The sequence below is a fragment of the Aedes aegypti genome, chromosome 3 (genome assembly GCF_002204515.2).
Source record: "Aedes aegypti strain LVP_AGWG chromosome 3, AaegL5.0 Primary Assembly, whole genome shotgun sequence".
In the NCBI taxonomy this organism is placed as follows: Eukaryota; Metazoa; Arthropoda; class Insecta; order Diptera; family Culicidae; genus Aedes; species Aedes aegypti.
In genome coordinates, this window is record NC_035109.1 from 308,838,937 (window position 1) to 308,857,128 (window position 18,192).

The 18,192-nt window shown below is 40.6% G+C and overlaps 1 protein-coding gene across 2 annotated transcripts in view; it reads right to left on the bottom strand.

Moving 5' to 3' along the window:
* The window catches only part of LOC5575216 (orexin receptor type 2), a 641,361-nt gene that overhangs the window by 156,237 nt on the left and 466,932 nt on the right, over positions 1-18,192 (bottom strand). For both annotated transcript variants that reach the window (XM_021850013.1, XM_021850012.1), the window contains exon 6: positions 6,714-6,861. In XM_021850013.1, the coding sequence (XP_021705705.1) occupies positions 6,714-6,861 (148 nt within the window). The remainder of the gene's footprint in view (positions 1-6,713; positions 6,862-18,192) is intronic.

Here is an 18,192-nt window from a genome sequence, read left to right on the forward strand (position 1 = left end):
TACTTGTGGTGGCAGGGTTTTTCCATTTGATTTGAAACAATTAGAATGGGTACTCATAGTACGGATAGGGGAGGAGTTCAAATTACCTGCAACTGAAAAATGAGCATTGTTCCAAACTCTCCAAACATTACCGTTCATCTGCCTGGCAGGAGCCTCAACGACTCGCCTACGCGAAGGGCAAGCCTAAAAATTTGACTTATGATTGCAACCGCAATTGGCGCATAAGAACTTATCGGTATCTTCCTTCACAGGACAGACGTTCTTAGCGTGAGAAAAATCATGCATTTAGCATCCATGTGGCATTTTTTGTTCCATGACCCCACTTTTGACACCGACAGCACTGAGTGAGGTTCTGGTAATTTCCTCCAGGTTTCTGGAAATGTTCCCATGTCACACGTACATCGAACATAAGTCTAGCTTTTCCAAAAGCTTTTATATTATTTAGATCTTTTTTGTAAAAGTAAACTAAGTAATATTCTTGAGAAAGTCCTTTCCGAACAATGCCAGATTGGGTTCTCTTTTTCATAATGATTACTTTGATTGGGGAAAATCCAAGTAAATCATTTATTCCATTTTTGATCTCTTCAGGTGACTTATAGTCACTTGAGAGACTTTTCAAGACAACTTTGAACAAACGTTCAGTTTTGTCGTCATAAGTAAAAAAAATGTGCTTCTTCTCTTCAAGATGTTTGAGAAGAAGTTCGCGATCTTTAATAGTTTCCGGGAAAACGCGACAGTCTCCTTTCTTTGTAATTTGGAAGGAGACCTTGATTCCCCTAATGGAGTTCAAGATCTCCTGCCTAAATCCTCCAAATTCCAAACAACTGACCACGATAAGCGGTGCTCTTTGTTTCCTCACTTGAATCAAAGAGCCTGGGCTAGAGGCTGCTTCGGTTTGGTGTTTGGAAAATTTGTCTAAAGCACCGAACTGATTGCTCATTTCGATACAATTTTCAACATTATCCATTTCACCCTTGGAAGAAAGCGTGCATTCCGAAGAAACGTCGTTGCTTTCATTCTTGCCACGTTTAGTGACAGTTTTAATTTTCACTCTTTTGGAAGGAAGTTGTGAATTCAGAGATTCGCCCTTCTTTTTATTTGTAGTTACAATCACGTTTAATGAATAAACGTAAGAAGACGAGACCTCCTAAGAGGTTTTTTTTTTTCTCAAGCCGGTGTCCAAGAAGAATTACCACCGCTAGCTTTCGCAAACGGGTCCAACGAAAAATCGAAGGCACGGATCCAAACAAGGATCGTAAAGGGATAAATGGTAGAAAAAATAATTATCAATTTATGTTGCATATGTATTCCAATGGAAACGGAGCTGATAGGATTGAGAATCGCTTCAAATAAACTGCTATGAAATTTTATTTACCAAGCTGGGTTTAAACAGAAACAGGAGATCGCAGCAAGCCATGCGCGCGGGCGGCTGCGTTTTGAATTTTCTGTCACTTTTACTTCGGTTCCGCGTTTTGGACGGTGAAAAATAGATTTGGCTGATGGCGCTATGCCACCTTCAAAATGTTTTGTGTTCTCGTTGTTCCAGAATCCACCGATATTAACAGGTGCAACGTAATCCGGGTTGTAGTGCTTTGTACAATATAACAGCTGCAATAAAACTGGCTGATGGTGCAGTGATTTAAGTGTTATTTTTTATTTGTGAATATTTTAAAGATGGTTAGTGTTACGCCACCCAGATAGTTTTTTTTGTTTGGAATAAGTGTGACTTTGACAAAATAAGATAAAAAAGCATACGGTTGTGAGATTTTCCTCATTTTTAATTTTATGCTTTCTGATAATAAGTTTTGAAAACCTGTGTAAAGTATGAAAGCCGCCTTCGATGATGATTATTGTACTAAGCAGAAATTAGTTCAAACCAAATTCAGAATAGAAACCATTCAGAGGATGTCGATTCAAATTCCCAACATATTAATATTAAAGTTTTTGAGGAAACGTGTTTTTACTCGGCGTTTCGATAAATGGACGGTTTTGGTGAGTTTGTTTTGATTTAACCGCTATTATTAATTGTGGGCTATTTCTGTAGCATGGGGTTGGGTCATTTTATCTTCTCGTTTCAGAGAGCGAGTGACTTTAACTTTCTTAGTAACGTCACTCCCAACGATGATGAAAACATTACATTCACACTTACACTCAATTACAAAAAGTATACTGAACTACACATACACTAAATTTCAATCCGGTCGCATCACTCGCTTATTGTGAATCCTAGACCATTACCCTTCCCATCATCCAACTCCTTGACATCTATGAGGGCGTCGGTGAGTCGCTGGCCTCTCTTCACGTAGGTGTCATATCTTAATTTTCCTTTCCTTTCCTCGTAACGGAGAATGGGCGTGGCCGGCAATGGAAATTATCATGTCTTTGCATCTCTGACTTCCGATTGGATAACTATTTGATCCAAAATAGTTTTCCATGAGCAATTGGAATAAGTGTTGTTAAGTTTATAACATGACAGTTTTCAGTATGCAATCTACGAAATACTCCGTTACCACGCAACGCAACGCAAGTTGTGTTTAAACAGAAACACCCAAAGTTTCAAAAACTTTGTGTAGCATCCACCCTAGCTACACCACTGGCTGTCTGGTACAGCAGTGGAGATCGTTTGAATAAACTATCAGTTTATCTTCTGACTGCACAGCAGTGCTGGAAAAGTTCGCATCACGAAGCAGCTCACGAGTGTATACCAACGCATAACAAACATCACAGACTCGGGAACTGGCTGGGTGTGAGTGAGTCCGCACCCGTCTACTCGGGAGAACATGTCAAAAGAAGTAGCAACAAGCTCGGGAGCGTTTACTCGCGAGTAACCGAGTAAGGTGTGATTTATTATGGTTTTGACAGACAAATTAATTGTATAACCATCAAATCGACAGTAAACTACTAGTTTGTAGTCAAAAGGCCTTGCAAACCATAAATCTCGGAGGGGAAACAGCTTTTTTCCCCTGAACAGCTCCGAACACGTTCGCGAATCACTTTTAGCTTCAGTTACTCGGGAGCCGACAGATGCGAGTAAACCAGCGCTCTGACGCTCGGGAGCGTTTGGTTTTGCTTTTGTTCCAGCTCAGAAGAAATGTTCGCCACTTTCCATCACTGCTGCACAGTGTGCACACCCGAACAGACGCGTGTTTGACTACTTATCATTGCACCGTATCACAGTCTCGGTCATAAGTAATTAATTAGTGTTTAGAACCCAATCTCCCACGAGATATTACAGTGGCGACGAGGTGGAGATTTGTTTTCGCGTCCCGGGAAGTGCAAATCAGTGCGAGTTTTCCGGTTTCCCAGTGATTTTTTGATGGATTTCACCGGGGAGAAACAGTTTGTTTGCTGCTCATTCATCCCGTTGGGCAGTTTTTTGCTGCCGACGGAGGGAAAGCAACAGCTTGCGCCACGCAGTACCTACACTGCAGGAGTTGGTTTGGTTTCGATCACTTAACACAGGTTTGCTGCAAAAACCGTAAGTTTTTCTCGAAAAGTGGAAATAAACGAAGAAAAAGTGTTTCAATTTGCATGCGTAAAGTGTTAAAAGTGAGTTCATGAGCCATTTTCTTCTGCCTAGCAAGCAAAGAATTTGTGTTTCATTTTGTTTTCCCGTACTGTGACCCGGCTTTGTGTGTACATAATAAAAATTAAATCAATCACAGCCGAAGTGTTTGTCACGTACGAGGAGTTTGTTTCGCCAACATTGTAGTGTGTTGCGCCAAAGTTTGTTTGCGACAAAGTTTGTATCGCGAGAAATTGGTTTGTAGCGAGAGATTGTTGCACTTGTATATGCTCATGTTTAATAGCAACCGAAGTTTATGCTAGTGTTGAGCAACAACATTGTTTGGTTTGTTTGTGTGTTTCACGTTTACGTTTCGTTGATAAAGTTTGTCGTTGCATGTTGCATACGATCGTTTCGAAACAGTTGAAAAGTGTTTAGTTTGACACAGTAGCAGTTTATTTTTTGCACTGTGGGGTAAATTGTTTTGAAATTGGACAAAACAAAAGTTTTGCAAAAAAGTTTTTTTAATTTTTGCGTTCGTTTAGTCAACTGTTTGTTTTGATCAAGTTTATTCGATTGTTACACTGAAAGAAATTTATAGGTAAATTTCGTGTTATAGTTTGTCGAATCGTTTTCAGTTTTTCGTCGTTTTTCATCGCTGTCAGTATGCCGTTGGTGAATCATATCGAGCCGTATGTACCCGGCACGATTCCGTTTAGCCAGTACTTGGAGCAGATGGAATGGGTGTTCATCGACAACAAGATGGTGGATGCGAATAAACAGAAAGCATCGTTTCTCGCGGCATTTGGAAAGGAGGTGTACAGCGAATTGAAGCTTCTGTTTCCTGGAAAGGACTTGAAGACGGTGTCATTCAAGGAGATCACCGATTCATTGAAGAAGCGATACGACAAAACTGAAAGCGACATGATCCAACGTTTTAGGTTTTATCAACGAGTTCAAGGCCCTACTGAAAATAAGGGGAGGATTTCATCCTAGCTGTGAAGCGATCCGGATGTGCAACAGCGTTTGTTTGATGAGGAAGCTTTGACACTTGCGAAAGCGGAGAAGATCATTATCAACAGGGAGCTAGCTGGAGCGAACCGAAAGCTAGTTTCTCGTGAATCCGGTCGAGTGAGTGTGTTGAACAGGCTCGGTAAGAGGCAAGAGCCAACAGTTTCACGTGTGAGATCCCGTGGTAGGAGTCGTGAACCAAGTAATCGGTACAGGAGCCGTAGCCAATCAGTTTCGTTTGACAGTAGAAATCGTTCTTCATCACGATCACGGAAGTTTCGCTGCAATTTCTGTGGCAGAGTTGGTCACACGCGTCGTTTCTGCTACGATTTGAAGAGCAAAGAGGAGAAATCCGTGAAGTTTGTCGGTTCTCCAGCAGCAAAGCCGAAGATGACGGAGTTTCACCTTGCGTCGTCGGTTGAACAGATCTGTCTCGGATGACGAGGATATGGAGTGTTTATTGATCTCTTCTATCGGAAACATCAACGAACCGTGTTTCCGATCCGTTTTGATCGAGGGTATCCGTGTCGACATGGAGATAGATTGTGGAGGTACAGTTTCTGTCGTCAGTAAGGAGACGTACGAGGGAGAATTCGACGATATACCATTGCAGAAGTGTACGAGGAAGTTAGCGGTGATCAACGGAAGTCGTTTGGTGGTCGAAGGACAGATTCCAGTGCAGGTGGAGTTGAACGGAAGACGGAAATCCGTTAAACTGGTTGTTTTGCGTTGCGAAAGTTCGTTTACACCGTTATTTGGACGTGATTGGCTGGATATCTTTTTCCCTGAATGGAGGAATGCGTTTGGCAGTGGTACAAACCTGAACCAGCTGTCGTTGCCGACTTCAGAGGAGCGTGTCGTGAATGATATTCAAAGTTTCCGTTGGAGGGAGAGTCTACTCCGCTCACCGAAATCAGCTCAAGCTGATTGGCACCCCAAAGCGCCGAGGTTTGTTCTTGGGGAGGAGCGAGAGGAACCAACGCAGAAAACGTACTAGAGAGGACGATGACGATGACGATAGGTTTAGCGACGACGATGAAGAGGACTTTTACGGTTTTTCTTCGGATTCTTTCATCTATAGTGACGGGGGCGGTCGTGCAGGGGTCGCAAGCCGAGGTCCTGAGGCGGAAATTGGTGTTCCGCGCCGTCGAAGTGCGTCACACGAAGAGGAAAGCCTTCGAAGATCGTCGAGTTTGTCGGCTGAGGAGGTTGAACCGCAGGCTGGTCCGTCGCATCGAGCTGTGTGCCAGTCGTCACCATCGAAGAATCGACAAGAAAATGTCAGGCGTTCTAAGCGACCTAAGCGTCTGAAGAAGGATGTCGATTATGAGTACTACTGGTTGTGTTGTGTTTGTTTTATGCCATGGAGGCGTTTTAATGAACTAGTTTATCGGCAGTCATGTTTTGTAGTTGTTGGTAGTTTTTATCGATCTGATTGTTTAGACGGCAGTGAAGTTTAGCCGTAGTTTTGTTTGAAGTGTCCGGCAGTCAAGTTTTGCCGAAAGTCAGTAGAGTGGCAGTCAGGTTTTGCTGCTTATTCATTGTAAATATGTTTTGAACTAAAAGGGGGAGAACTGTAGCATCCACATTAGCTACACCACTGGCTGTCTGATACAGCAGTGGAGATCGTTTGAATAAACTATCAGTTTATTTTCTGACTGCACACCCGAACAGACGTGCGTTTCTTTACGTATCGATTATCATATCACAGTCTCGGTCGAAAATCGTTAATTACCGTTTAGAACCAAATCTCCCACGTTATATTACACTTTGGTTTCAAATGACGATAAAAGTTGTTGTTTTAAATGCCTATCAATGATGATAGCAACTCCTCAACATGCTCCATCTAGTCGATTATTACGATAAACAAAAAAGTTTGGATCTCTTATGAATTTCGATCCAGGTTTCAAATAAGTTTGAGTAATAACTGCTATTTGTATGATTTTAGTGAACATTTGATATCCTTATTGAATAACGGTCTTCATTAGAAGTAGGAAGGTAATGAAAACTGTTTTAGCAGGATTGTTCAACAATGAGAGTTGATATATTAAAAAAAAATCTTGTATACTCATCGCCAGCTTCTCGAGTTACGCTCACAAAGTCGACCATTCCCCATCGTTCACAGTCTGACACAGCCGAGCAGCAGGTATGTAAAAGGTGTATAGGTTTGGATGATAGTTGTGGGTTGGGTACTCACCTGATAGGAAGCCAATCAACCAGATAACGGCAATGAACCGCCAGGCACGTTCCGGCCGAGGTTTGTACCGTAGCGGAAAGCAAATCGCATACCACCGATCGATCGAGATGTATGTCAGCGTCAGGACCGATACCGTCACCGAAACCGTCTGAAAGGACAGAAAAAAATAAGAAGAGGAAAAGATGAAGGCAAATGGTGACAGGCTTTTGCTTCTGCTAAGGTAGATGTACCAGTATTCACCACCTTGATGAATTTTTACATAACCTTACTTATCCTAGATATATAAGGCATTTATCGTGGCAAAAGATGATTGCAGCGGTTTTTGTCTAAAATCATTAATTATTTTATTCGACATTAGTTCCAATATTTCAACATTGGATATTCTATGTAACTGATTAGTACTTTACCTGGGAGGGAGCATCAGAATCATTTTCAAAATTTTATTGTGAATCCTTTGCAGAGCATTCTTCCTGGTTATACAACAGCTAGTCCATATTGGTACATCATACAACATGGCTGGCCTGAAAATTTGTTCAGAGATCAAAAGCTTGTTCTTGAGACAGTTTTGATTTTCTGTGAAGCAAATTTGGAGATTGCTAGGAATGTTTCTATATAACTTTAAAGCATTAAGATGAAAACTAAACAATATATGTCTATAATCCGTGGTAGTCAATACTGGTGCTATGACGAATACCGGTACTTCTACCCTACAGAGAACTGAGTGGGACGCATGTTTCTGTGGCACATTTCTTCACCAAAATGGTAATAGCCACATTCCTAGGCGGACATGTGTTGACAGCAATGAAAGCGATTATTTTTCCTTACTATGCGGCGATACCAGGCTTGGTTGATGCTACTCTGGAAAAGGGTTTCGAAATGATATTGCTTCTTGGAAACATCGGTAGTCATTAATTTCCCATGGCGATATCATTTTCGAGACATCGATATTTGATGAGGGATCACAGCATGATGTCTTAAATGAAGTGGTTATTATGCCATTTTCAAATCAACTCGAAAAGTATTTCATTCGAACAATATGTATTCTATTTGTTCATCACAATTAACCTTCGGTGGCTTCTGAGCGATTACGCTGGTAGAAAAAATCAATTATTTGTGCTAGCTTATATACACTCCCGTGCAAAAGTTTGGGTTCACCCCCTAAAAAACATACAAAAGTGTTCAGTCCATATCTCTGTGATTACGCGTCCGATTGAAGCTCTCTAAGCCGCATTCGAAAGGCAAAGAGTTATTCTTACTTCGTATGTATTTTTCCAAAAACATTTTTTTAATTTTGTATACTAATTTTTTACTTAAAGTTCCTAAAAATTTGTGTATAAATTCCATTTTCCGTAAACAAATACGTACACTACAAAAATTATGAGAATAGATGCGAAGTCAGCGTATGAAAATCTTTTGATGCCATTGTAAATGACCAAAGTGCGTGGAATTGATGTTGGCTAGTGTTAACCGTCAACCAGTGAGCAAATTACCACAAGCGTCAAACACAGCCACTAATTGCATCGAGAATCGATCGATACGCAAATCCCGCCAGTCATTCCCACGCCGAAAACTGTCCCGAAAACGCCGCAATCCGTATTGAACGTTGACAAGGGTTCGGAAACCCTCAAATCCCCCCACCTATTATATAATATCTCCAACACAATGGAGTGCTGCAATGATTGATTGGAATCTCCACTCTAGATGTTCGTTCAGATTCGGCAGAACACGAGCTCAGCGCCCTGGAACGAGAATCTACTGACCCTTGCCTTGAAGGCATATCCGATTTCTGTGTCCCTGTTCCGAGAGGAAAGTTGTACTTCAACTACAACTACCACGCATTGTTGTTTATAATAGGAAGCGGAAATTGAACAATTCGGTGAAGAGGCGGGAAATTAGTTCTGGTTTAAATTATTAAAGTTGAGTAGAGATAATGAAGAGGAGAATAATATAACATTTGAATTGAAGGATTTCAATGGAGACTATTCATAGGTTCCGTTTTCTATAAATGCTCTAGTGAACAATTGCTATAGAGGAGACGCATGGTGGCGCACTATATATTACGAGGAGACAGAGTTAGCTCGAATCTCATATGGATAGGTTGGTTTACCCATGACTATGTATTCTCTTAAGACCAACATAAATAATAACCTAGATTTAACTTGCAAGCTGACAGGACGTGTATTTTAAGTTCCTGTTTGGTAATATTTTTATTTTTCTATAAATGGGTCATTTTCTTCTTGGCATTACGTCCTCACTGGGACAGAGCCGGCTTCTCAGCTTAGTGTTCTAATGAGCTCTTCCACAGTTATTAACTGAGAGCTTTCTTTGCCAAAGTTTTCATTTTTGCAGTCGTATATCGTGTGGCAGGTACGATGATACTCTATTATTATTATTATTATTATATATTACACCAACAGACAACAATTGTCCCAATGATGCCTTAACCTAAACATAATTTGTTAACAATAAAAAATATAACACAATAAGGATATCACTAATCGTCATTTAAATTGGAAAATAGTACATAGAAATTACGACGAACAGTTTCACGAGACAAATTAAAATCAAACACAGAAGCGGCCCTATTGAACGTCCTTTGCATGCCTATTATTGCGCTGTTCTGTCCGTAATTAGTGCGTTGAAAAGGTAGTCTCAATAACAAATTATTTCGAAGCGTTCTAGGACGAACGTTCAAGTTCACCGCCCGTAGAATATCAGGGCAATCAATCCGGCCTTGTAAAGTATCGGCTACAAATAGAGCTCTCGAAACGTCCCTTCGCACTTGAAGTGTGTCGATATGTATTAAACGACATCGACTGTCATAGCTCGGTAGATGGAATGGATCACGCCAAGGAAGTCGACGAAGGGCGAACCGTATGAAGCGACGTTGTACTGATTCGATCCTCTCTATACCATTCTGATAGTAAGGATGCCATACGACCGAGCAGTATTCGAGATTGGATCGAACTAGCGAACAGTACAACGATTTAACACAATACACATTCGTGAAGTCCTTTGCGATGCGAAAGATAAACCCTAACGTACGGGATGCCTTCTCTACGACATATGAAACATGCCGTTTGAATGTTAACTGGTTGTCTAAAACTACACCTAGATCCTTCACATGATCTACTCGCTGAATTACGGTATCATGCAGCTTGTAGTCAAAAACTACAGGATCGCGAATTCTGGCAAAAGAAATAATGCTGCACTTGTCAGGGTTAACAACCATACAGTTCAGGGTACACCAGTTCTTGAAGTTGTCCAAATCTTGTTGAAGCCGAATTGCATCGGCTTTAGAACGAATCCTCGAATAAATCTTCAAGTCATCAGCATAGGATAAGCGAGGGCCATGGAGCACGTAGTTGACATCATTGAAGTATAATAGGAATATTAGCGGTCCAAGATGACTTCCTTGTGGGATTCCCGATGCGGCGAGAAAATCTTTTGAACGAAAACCTTCTACTGTAACGGAGAGTTTCCGTCCAATCAGGTATGTTTTGAGCCAACGCAATAAATTACCGCTGACACCATATTTTTCCAATTTGGCAATCGTAATGGCGTGATTGATCTTATCGAATGCCGCAGACAAGTCGGTATAGATGACATCCGTTTGACCCTTATTCGCAAAACTCTCTGTGACATGCGACGTAAGGCACAGGAGATTTGTAGTGGTAGATCTTCCCGAGATAAAGCCATGTTGTTCATTGCTCAGATACTGCTTACTGTGAGACATCAATGCATCCAGGACTATGAGTTCAAACAACTTGGAAATGGAGGACAAAGACGAAATGCCACGGTAGTTGTTTACGTCCTTTCGATCTCCTTTTTTGTGGACAGGAAACATGATGGCGGTTTTCCAAATAGACGGGAATACACCACTAGATAGTGACAGGTTGAATACATGTCGAAGTGGTACGATGAGGTTATCGATGTATTTTTTAACGAAAACGGCTGGAATGCCGTCTGGTCCGAGGTTTGTAGATGATTTTAACTGCGAGGCAGCTCTAAATATCACGGCGTCATCGATGTCGACTGAGCTTAGAGTGCTCCCTACCAGCAAAGGAACATTGGATGCAGCTTGGTTGACTTGTTCATCGGAAATTATTTCATCGCAGAAAGTACTCGCAAACTTGTCAGCAAAAAGTTGACTGACTTTTTGTGGCTCTGAGGTAACTTCACCATTAAGAGTCATGGTTGAAGGGAAACCTGACTCCTTCCGTTGAGAATTCACATAACTCCAAAAAGATTTTGGCTTTGCCTGCAGGTTTCGCTGGATTCCGTGTTGGTAATGTCTAAAACTCTCACGAATTCGCAATTTGTATTCGGCGTTCAAACTCCGATATTGATCACGCAACGGAATCGTGCGGTGCTTACAATAATGCCTGAGTGCTGCTCTTTTTGCGGTTTTCAATGAACTAAGCTCACGTGTAATCCATGGTTTCCTAATACCATTGAAAGCTTTCTTGGGCACATGCCGATCAATAACATGCCCAATTATGTTTGAGAGAGTCAAAGCCGCCTCATCAGCATCTCGCCCATCCAGAACGTTTAACCAATCGATGGAGGCAAAATATTCTGCAATTCCACCATGGTCAGCATTCGGAAAGTCGTAGGAAACAGGAACAATTCCTTTCATTTCGATTGTATGGCGGTCGTTCAACGTAAGAATTAACGGAGGGTGATGCCTTGCTTGCTTGACTAACGGCAAGGGGGCGATCGAAACTGTCGGAGCGACATCCTGAGCGCTTACAAAGCAGAGATCAAGGGAACGATTGTTCTCGTTGGTCAAGTGGTTAATTTGACGTAAAGTGGCTGAACAGTAGCAGTCGAGTAGTTTAGTTGCACCAACGTGCATTGTAGAGCGGTCAGGATCGGGGTGAAGGAAACCGTGATGAGATGGTTGCCACGAGATGCCAGGTAGGTTGAAATCCCCAATGACAATGATTTCATCACACGCCGACGTCATTTCGACCACCGACATGATCGATCTAGTATGACGTTCGATCAAATCGTCGTCACGTGTTCGATCAGGAGGGACGTAAATACCGCACAAGAAAACCTTGCGATTCGTGAACTCAATGCACACCCATACCTGTTCGATACTGCTCCACTGGTCGTTTTCAATCACCTTAGATTTGCGCTTCTTGTTAACCGCAACTAGAACACCGCCACCTGTCGATTTACGGCTATTTCTAGGCCCGCGGTCGCATCGAAAAACGTCGTATTCGGAATTGAACACTTGACTGGAGATGGTCCGTGAGTCAAGCCACGTTTCGGTAAGCACAATTACGTCATAGCACTCGTTGGATGTTGCCAGCAGATAATCGTGTGTAGTGCTGTTCATCCCACCAGCATTTTGGTAATAGATGAGAACGTCGTCATTGTCAGCGTGCTGAATTGTCGATGTGCTTGACTGTCCGTTTGAGGTCCTGAAAATTGATTCATCGGGTATCGATATTCCATTACGTGAATTGTACGAATACTCGCCTGTGGTAACGGATTGGAAGACTCCCGCACCACAACCAACCACAGGACCGGGGCGACTATGATGAGCGGTGACTGCGATTTGCTCGACTGGGTTAGAAGGGTCGGGAGCTTCCATGAGGCTTTCCACAGTGCGGCCCGGTAGCGAGGTTGATGATAAGGAAGGTTCGTTGCGTTCAAGATTTACGACGTGAATGGTTTTTGAGGGAACAGAGCTGAAATTGTCGAATTCATCACCGAGGGAAAGTCTTCTACTACACGCATACTTGCCTGAAGGTGCAGGCTGGGAGACTCCTTCCAAACCACCGTTAACAGGACCAGGACGACGATGATGGCAGGAAACGGAATCAAAAGCGTAATTCGATAGATATGCAGGAGATGATGGCTCGACTGTTACGGGGTCAGAAGGAGCTCCCCTAATGCCTCGTTGCGTGCGTCCTGGTGGTCCTACACTGCTTACACTATCATACTCGAAGAAGCTCGCTCGGAAGGATCCTCTGTCCCAGGATGAATCGTGGAAGTTAGACTGACCACCTGGGGCAAGTTTTTTGAACGGTTGTCCTCGAATTGCCGGAATCGGATGTTTTCAGGCCACGAATCACATGAAAGCGCTTTATCCCTGAATTTGTCGCTCAATCCGACTTTGAATGATACGAAATTGAGCGTATTCGGATCTTTTCCCTTAGGAACTAATTTGACCACTTGAGGTTCGATGTTGGTAGGCAACTCCAAGCACTCAGTGACAAATGAGGTGATTTGGCTCTCAGACGTATCTCGGTGAAATGCTGATAAATATATCCAAAACAAATCATCATTGGATCGCGGGGCGAGGCGAACAGATGATAGTGCGTCTAAAGCTTTCGTACCCGTCTTAATGGATCCACTGTCAACTTTAATGGAATTACCGTCAATATCACGGAGGCGTTTTGCGGATTTCACGGAGCGATTGATGCGATGGATAGCGGGCCAAGGGTTTGGAGTAGAGAATGGCGTTGGAGTTGAGGGCATACCATCGACTTTGGCTGATAAATTGTTCAGACAGTTATGAAGCTTTTCGATTTCACCTTTCATGGTCTCGATAGCTGCTGGCATAGCAGAAATCTTGTCATCAAATCCCGTCATCATAGTACGGAAATGCGCATTAGTAAAGAGGTTGGCACATCCATCGCACATCCAAAACACATTGTTACGATAGTGTTTCAGTTGCTTGCGTAGGGGTTCATCAACATTGACGCAAACTGCATGAAACGATGCGCCGCAGTATCCTCGACATACGACAATTTCATCATCGGAAACCTTCTTTTGACAGCGCTTACAGGCCATGTTTGCAAACGATCAATTTGGTGTGCGGCTATCCAACAATAGATGGAGCTTAGAGCAGATAAAATCGGTGTGCGGGGTAGGTGGAAATTTGGTTGCAAATTCGATCGGGCACCGACACTTGTTGTTGCTGCGAGTTGACAAATTATCAAAGTACACGAACTATATCGCGATGAATCGCGCGATTTTTATATTCCAGCGCGAAGGTTCGATTAACTAATCGGTGAATACTAAAACGGTGGTTTAAGGCACTTGACTGCACCACAAAAAAGGATAAAAAGCACGACGAACAATAACAAACTTGGAGCACAAGTAGACAATGTTGCCAGGGAAGTCAAGAAAATTTCCATTACGAAAAGATCCTCGACCAGTGGGATTCAAACCCACGACCCTCAGCTTGGGGCTCTGTCCTGTCTGGGGTTAAAACCCTACTATAAAACGGGTTTCTAAAATCGTGTTTTTGTTTCCTTTTGTCGTGGCGTCGTGTGTGATTCATGTTGTGTGAGTGCGAGATGATATACGTATTCAGTCGAGGATAGATTACCAACTGGTGAGCTCGTTTCATGCTTTTAATAACGCATTTTTTTTTATCGTCACAACGTCACATTAGTGTAATTTTCAAACAAACTATGTCGGCATTAACCCTTTTTTTGTTTGTTTCATATAGTTTTGTTATATATAGCTTCTTATTCTTTTATTACTAAAATAACCTTTGAACAGTTCGATATATTGAATGTCGACGTATTTCTTCATACTTCAACAATTATATCTTCATCACAAGACAAAAATGCAAGTTTTAAGTAAATATCGTATTTTTCCTCCCTATCCATGGATCGCATCACCGACCAAAGGTGACTCCCAGTTTTTTTCCTCTCACTAATAAACACCCTTCCCGAGGTGAATGTGGAGATGCAGAGGTATTCTCGGTCTCTAGAAGCAACAATCATTACGCCCTAGCATCCTCCCCATCCCAAGTGACTTTAAGGACTTGTTCGGCGCCGTTATTGATCAATAATATGAGATCTGCTAACATCGCACTTCGAGAGAAAGCGGGAACTCCCATCCCTTATTCATTTGGATCGAAGTGCAATTCTTACCAGTGCCGATCAATCAGGGAGTAGCAACCATTGACATGTACAGTCAGTCTATCCTATGCTTTGCTATATATTTTAGATAACGTGTATTATTTGTTCAGAAATGTTATCATTTTGTAAACCTTTTTTTAATTCGGATCAAAACTTAAAAAAAAAAACAATACGTTTCCCACTAGGTAGTCAGAAAATAATCAAGTGTACTTTCAAGCTGTACATCTAATTATTTAAACTTAAAACTACTATTGAACAGAAGCTCATACCTGGCTTTTTGTCGAATGACTTTTGGTTGAATGCCGTTTGGTCGAAAGTACATTTGGTCGAATGGACATTTCGTTGAATGGACATTTGGTCGAAAATAATTTAATTGCTCCAAGAAACATATGACATTTAGTTGAAAGGTTAGTCGAAAATTTAGTCGAATTGGAATTTCTCAGAGTGTCACGTTAATACACAGTGATTGAGTCATTTAAAAGGAGGAAAGCATGTACTGGAGGTCGCATATGCTAGAACAACATGTTAGAGTGCAAGAAATCTGCATTGGTGTTTTTTGAACAATTTTCAAGCCTTCTATATGCGACGACTAATATTTTGGGATTCCAGTAACCCAGACTCCCCTGCATAACCAAACTTATTACCAATCGAAGTCATTGACTCCATTATCGAAGCCACATGTTTGTCCAAGGAATGTAATCTAGATGGAAGTCACAATCAAAACAATAATTCACTATGAATAGGAAAACATATCGCATTTACAAACTTTTGATGCACTTCATTTTTTTTTTTTTTTTTTTTTTTAATTTCTTTATTAGTATCATTCCAAACATTACATTCATTATTTCTTATATCTAGGTGTTCTGTGTTATTAGACAACACTATCATCCTAATTTGATAAAACAAATCTAAGATTTTATTAACATTTTGTTAACAACATATTACATTTCATTTGCCGTAGCAGTTCAGATTTTTTACAGGTGAGTTGATTTCACCTGCTTATAAGAGAAAAAAACGCTTTGAATATACTTAACCTAACTTAACCTAAACATATAACGCATTAATCGTGGCAATAGAAGATTGTAACGATTTTCGCCTGAAATTATTTATTATTTTATTTGACATTTGTTCCAATGTTTCAACATTGGATATTCTATGTAACTCATTGGTACTATACCAGGGAGGAAGCCTCAGAATCATTTTCAAAATTTTATTTTGAATTCTCTGCAGAGCTTTCTTCCTGGTATTACAACAGCTAGTCCATATTGGTACAGCATACAACATGGCTGGCCTGAAAATTTGTTTGAATATCAAAAGCTTGTTCTTAAGACAAAGTTTTGATTTTCTATTAATAAGGGGATAGAGACATTTTACATATTTATTACATTTGGCTTGAATGCCCTCAATGTGATTTTTGAAAGTTAAATTCTTATCTAGCATGAGCCCTAGATACTTAACTTCATCTGACCAATTTACTGGAACCCCTCTCATCGTGACAACATGTCTACTTGAAGGTTTCAAATAAAGAGCTTTTGGTTTATGTGGGAATATTATTAGTTGAGTTTTGGAAGCATTAGGAGAAATCTTCCATTTTTGCAAGTATGAAGAAAAAATATCCAAACTTTTTTGCAATCGACTACAGATGACACGCAGGCTTCGTCCTTTGGCGGAGAGGCCTGTGTCATCCGCAAACAAATATTTTTGACATCCCTGAGGTAACTCAGGTAAATCAGATGTAAAAATATTGTATAATATTGGTCCCAAAATGCTGCCTTGAGGAACACCAGCTCTTACAGGAAGTCTTTCAGATCTGGAGTTTTGATAATTAACCTGAAGTGTACGATTTGACAGATAACTTTGAATTATTCTAACAATGTATGTTGGAAAATTAAAGTTTTTTAATTTTACAATCAAACCTTCATGCCAAACACTGTCGAATGCTTTTTCTATGTCTAGAAGAGCAAGACCAGTAGAATAGCCTTCAGATTTGTTGGAACGGATCAAATTTGTTACACGTAAAAGTTGATGAGTGGTCGAATGTCCATGGCGGAATCCGAACTGTTCATTGGCAAAAATTGAATTTTCGTTGATGTGGGCCATCATTCTGTTCAAAATAACCTTTTCAAAAAGTTTACTGATGGAGGAAAGCAAACTGATTGGACGATAGCTAGAAGCTTCTGCAGGATTTTTGTCTGGTTTTAAAATTGGAACAACCTTAGCATTTTTCCATTTGTCAGGAAAATATGCTAATTGAAAACATTTGTTAAATATATCAACTAGAAATGATAAGCTACTTTCTGGAAGTTTCTTGATGAGGATGTAGAAAATTCCATCATCGCCAGGAGCTTTCATATTTTTGATTTTTTTAATAATAGTTCTCACTTCTTCCAAATCAGTCTCCCAGGCATTTTCGAAAACGTTCTCTTGATTGAGAATATTTTCGAACTCCTGAGTAACTTCATTTTCAATTGGACTAGTAAGTCCTAAATTAAAATTGTGCGCACTTTCAAACTGCATAGCTAGTTTTTGAGCTTTTTCGCAATTAGTTAGTAATAATTTGTTTTCCTCTTTCAATGCCGGTATTGGCTTCTGAGGTTTTTTCAAGATTTTAGATAATTTCCAAAAGGGCTTAGAGCCGGGGTCCAATTGAGAAATTTTATTTTCAAAAGTTTTGTTTCTTAAATCTGCAAAACGTTTCTTGATTTCTTTCTGCAAATCCTGCCATATAATTTTCATAGCAGGATCACGAGTGCGTTGAAATTGCCTTCTCCTCACGTTTTTAAGACGGATCAAGAGTTTAAGATCATCGTCTATAATCACGGATTCAAATTTTACTTCATATTTTGGAATTGCAATGTTCCTGGCTTCAACAATGGAATTTGTTAAAGTTTCAAGAGCATTGTCAATATCAATTTTAGTTTCTAAAGAAATGTTAACATCAAGATTAGAGTCAATATATGTTTCATATATATTCCAGTCGGCTCGTAAATAATTGAAAGTGGAGCTGATAGGATTGAAAATCGCTTCATTCGATATTTGAAATGTAACAGGGACATGATCAGAATCAAAATCAGCATGAGTAACTAATTGGCTACAAAGATGACTAGAGTCGGTTAAGACCAAGTCAATCGTAGATGGATTTCTAGAAGAGGAGAAACATGTAGGACTATCAGGGTATTGAATTGAGAAATATCCTGAAGAGCACTCATCAAATAAAATTCTGCCGTTGGAATTACTTTGAGAATTATTCCATGACCGATGTTTGGCATTAAAGTCACCAATGACAAAAAATTTTGACTTATTGCGAGTCAATTTTCGCAAGTCAGTTTGGAGCAAATTAACTTGCTGTCTAGAGCATTGAAAAGGCAAATAGCCAGCTATGAAAGTATATTTACCAAACTGTGTTTCAACAGAAACACCTAAAGTTTCAAAAACTTTAGTTTCAAATGATGAAAACAGTTGATGTTTTATACGCCTATGAATGATGATTGCAACTCCCCCACATGCCCCATCAAGTCGATCATTACGATAAACAAAAAAGTTAGGATCTTTTTTTAGTTTGGATCCAGGTTTTAAATAAGTTTCGG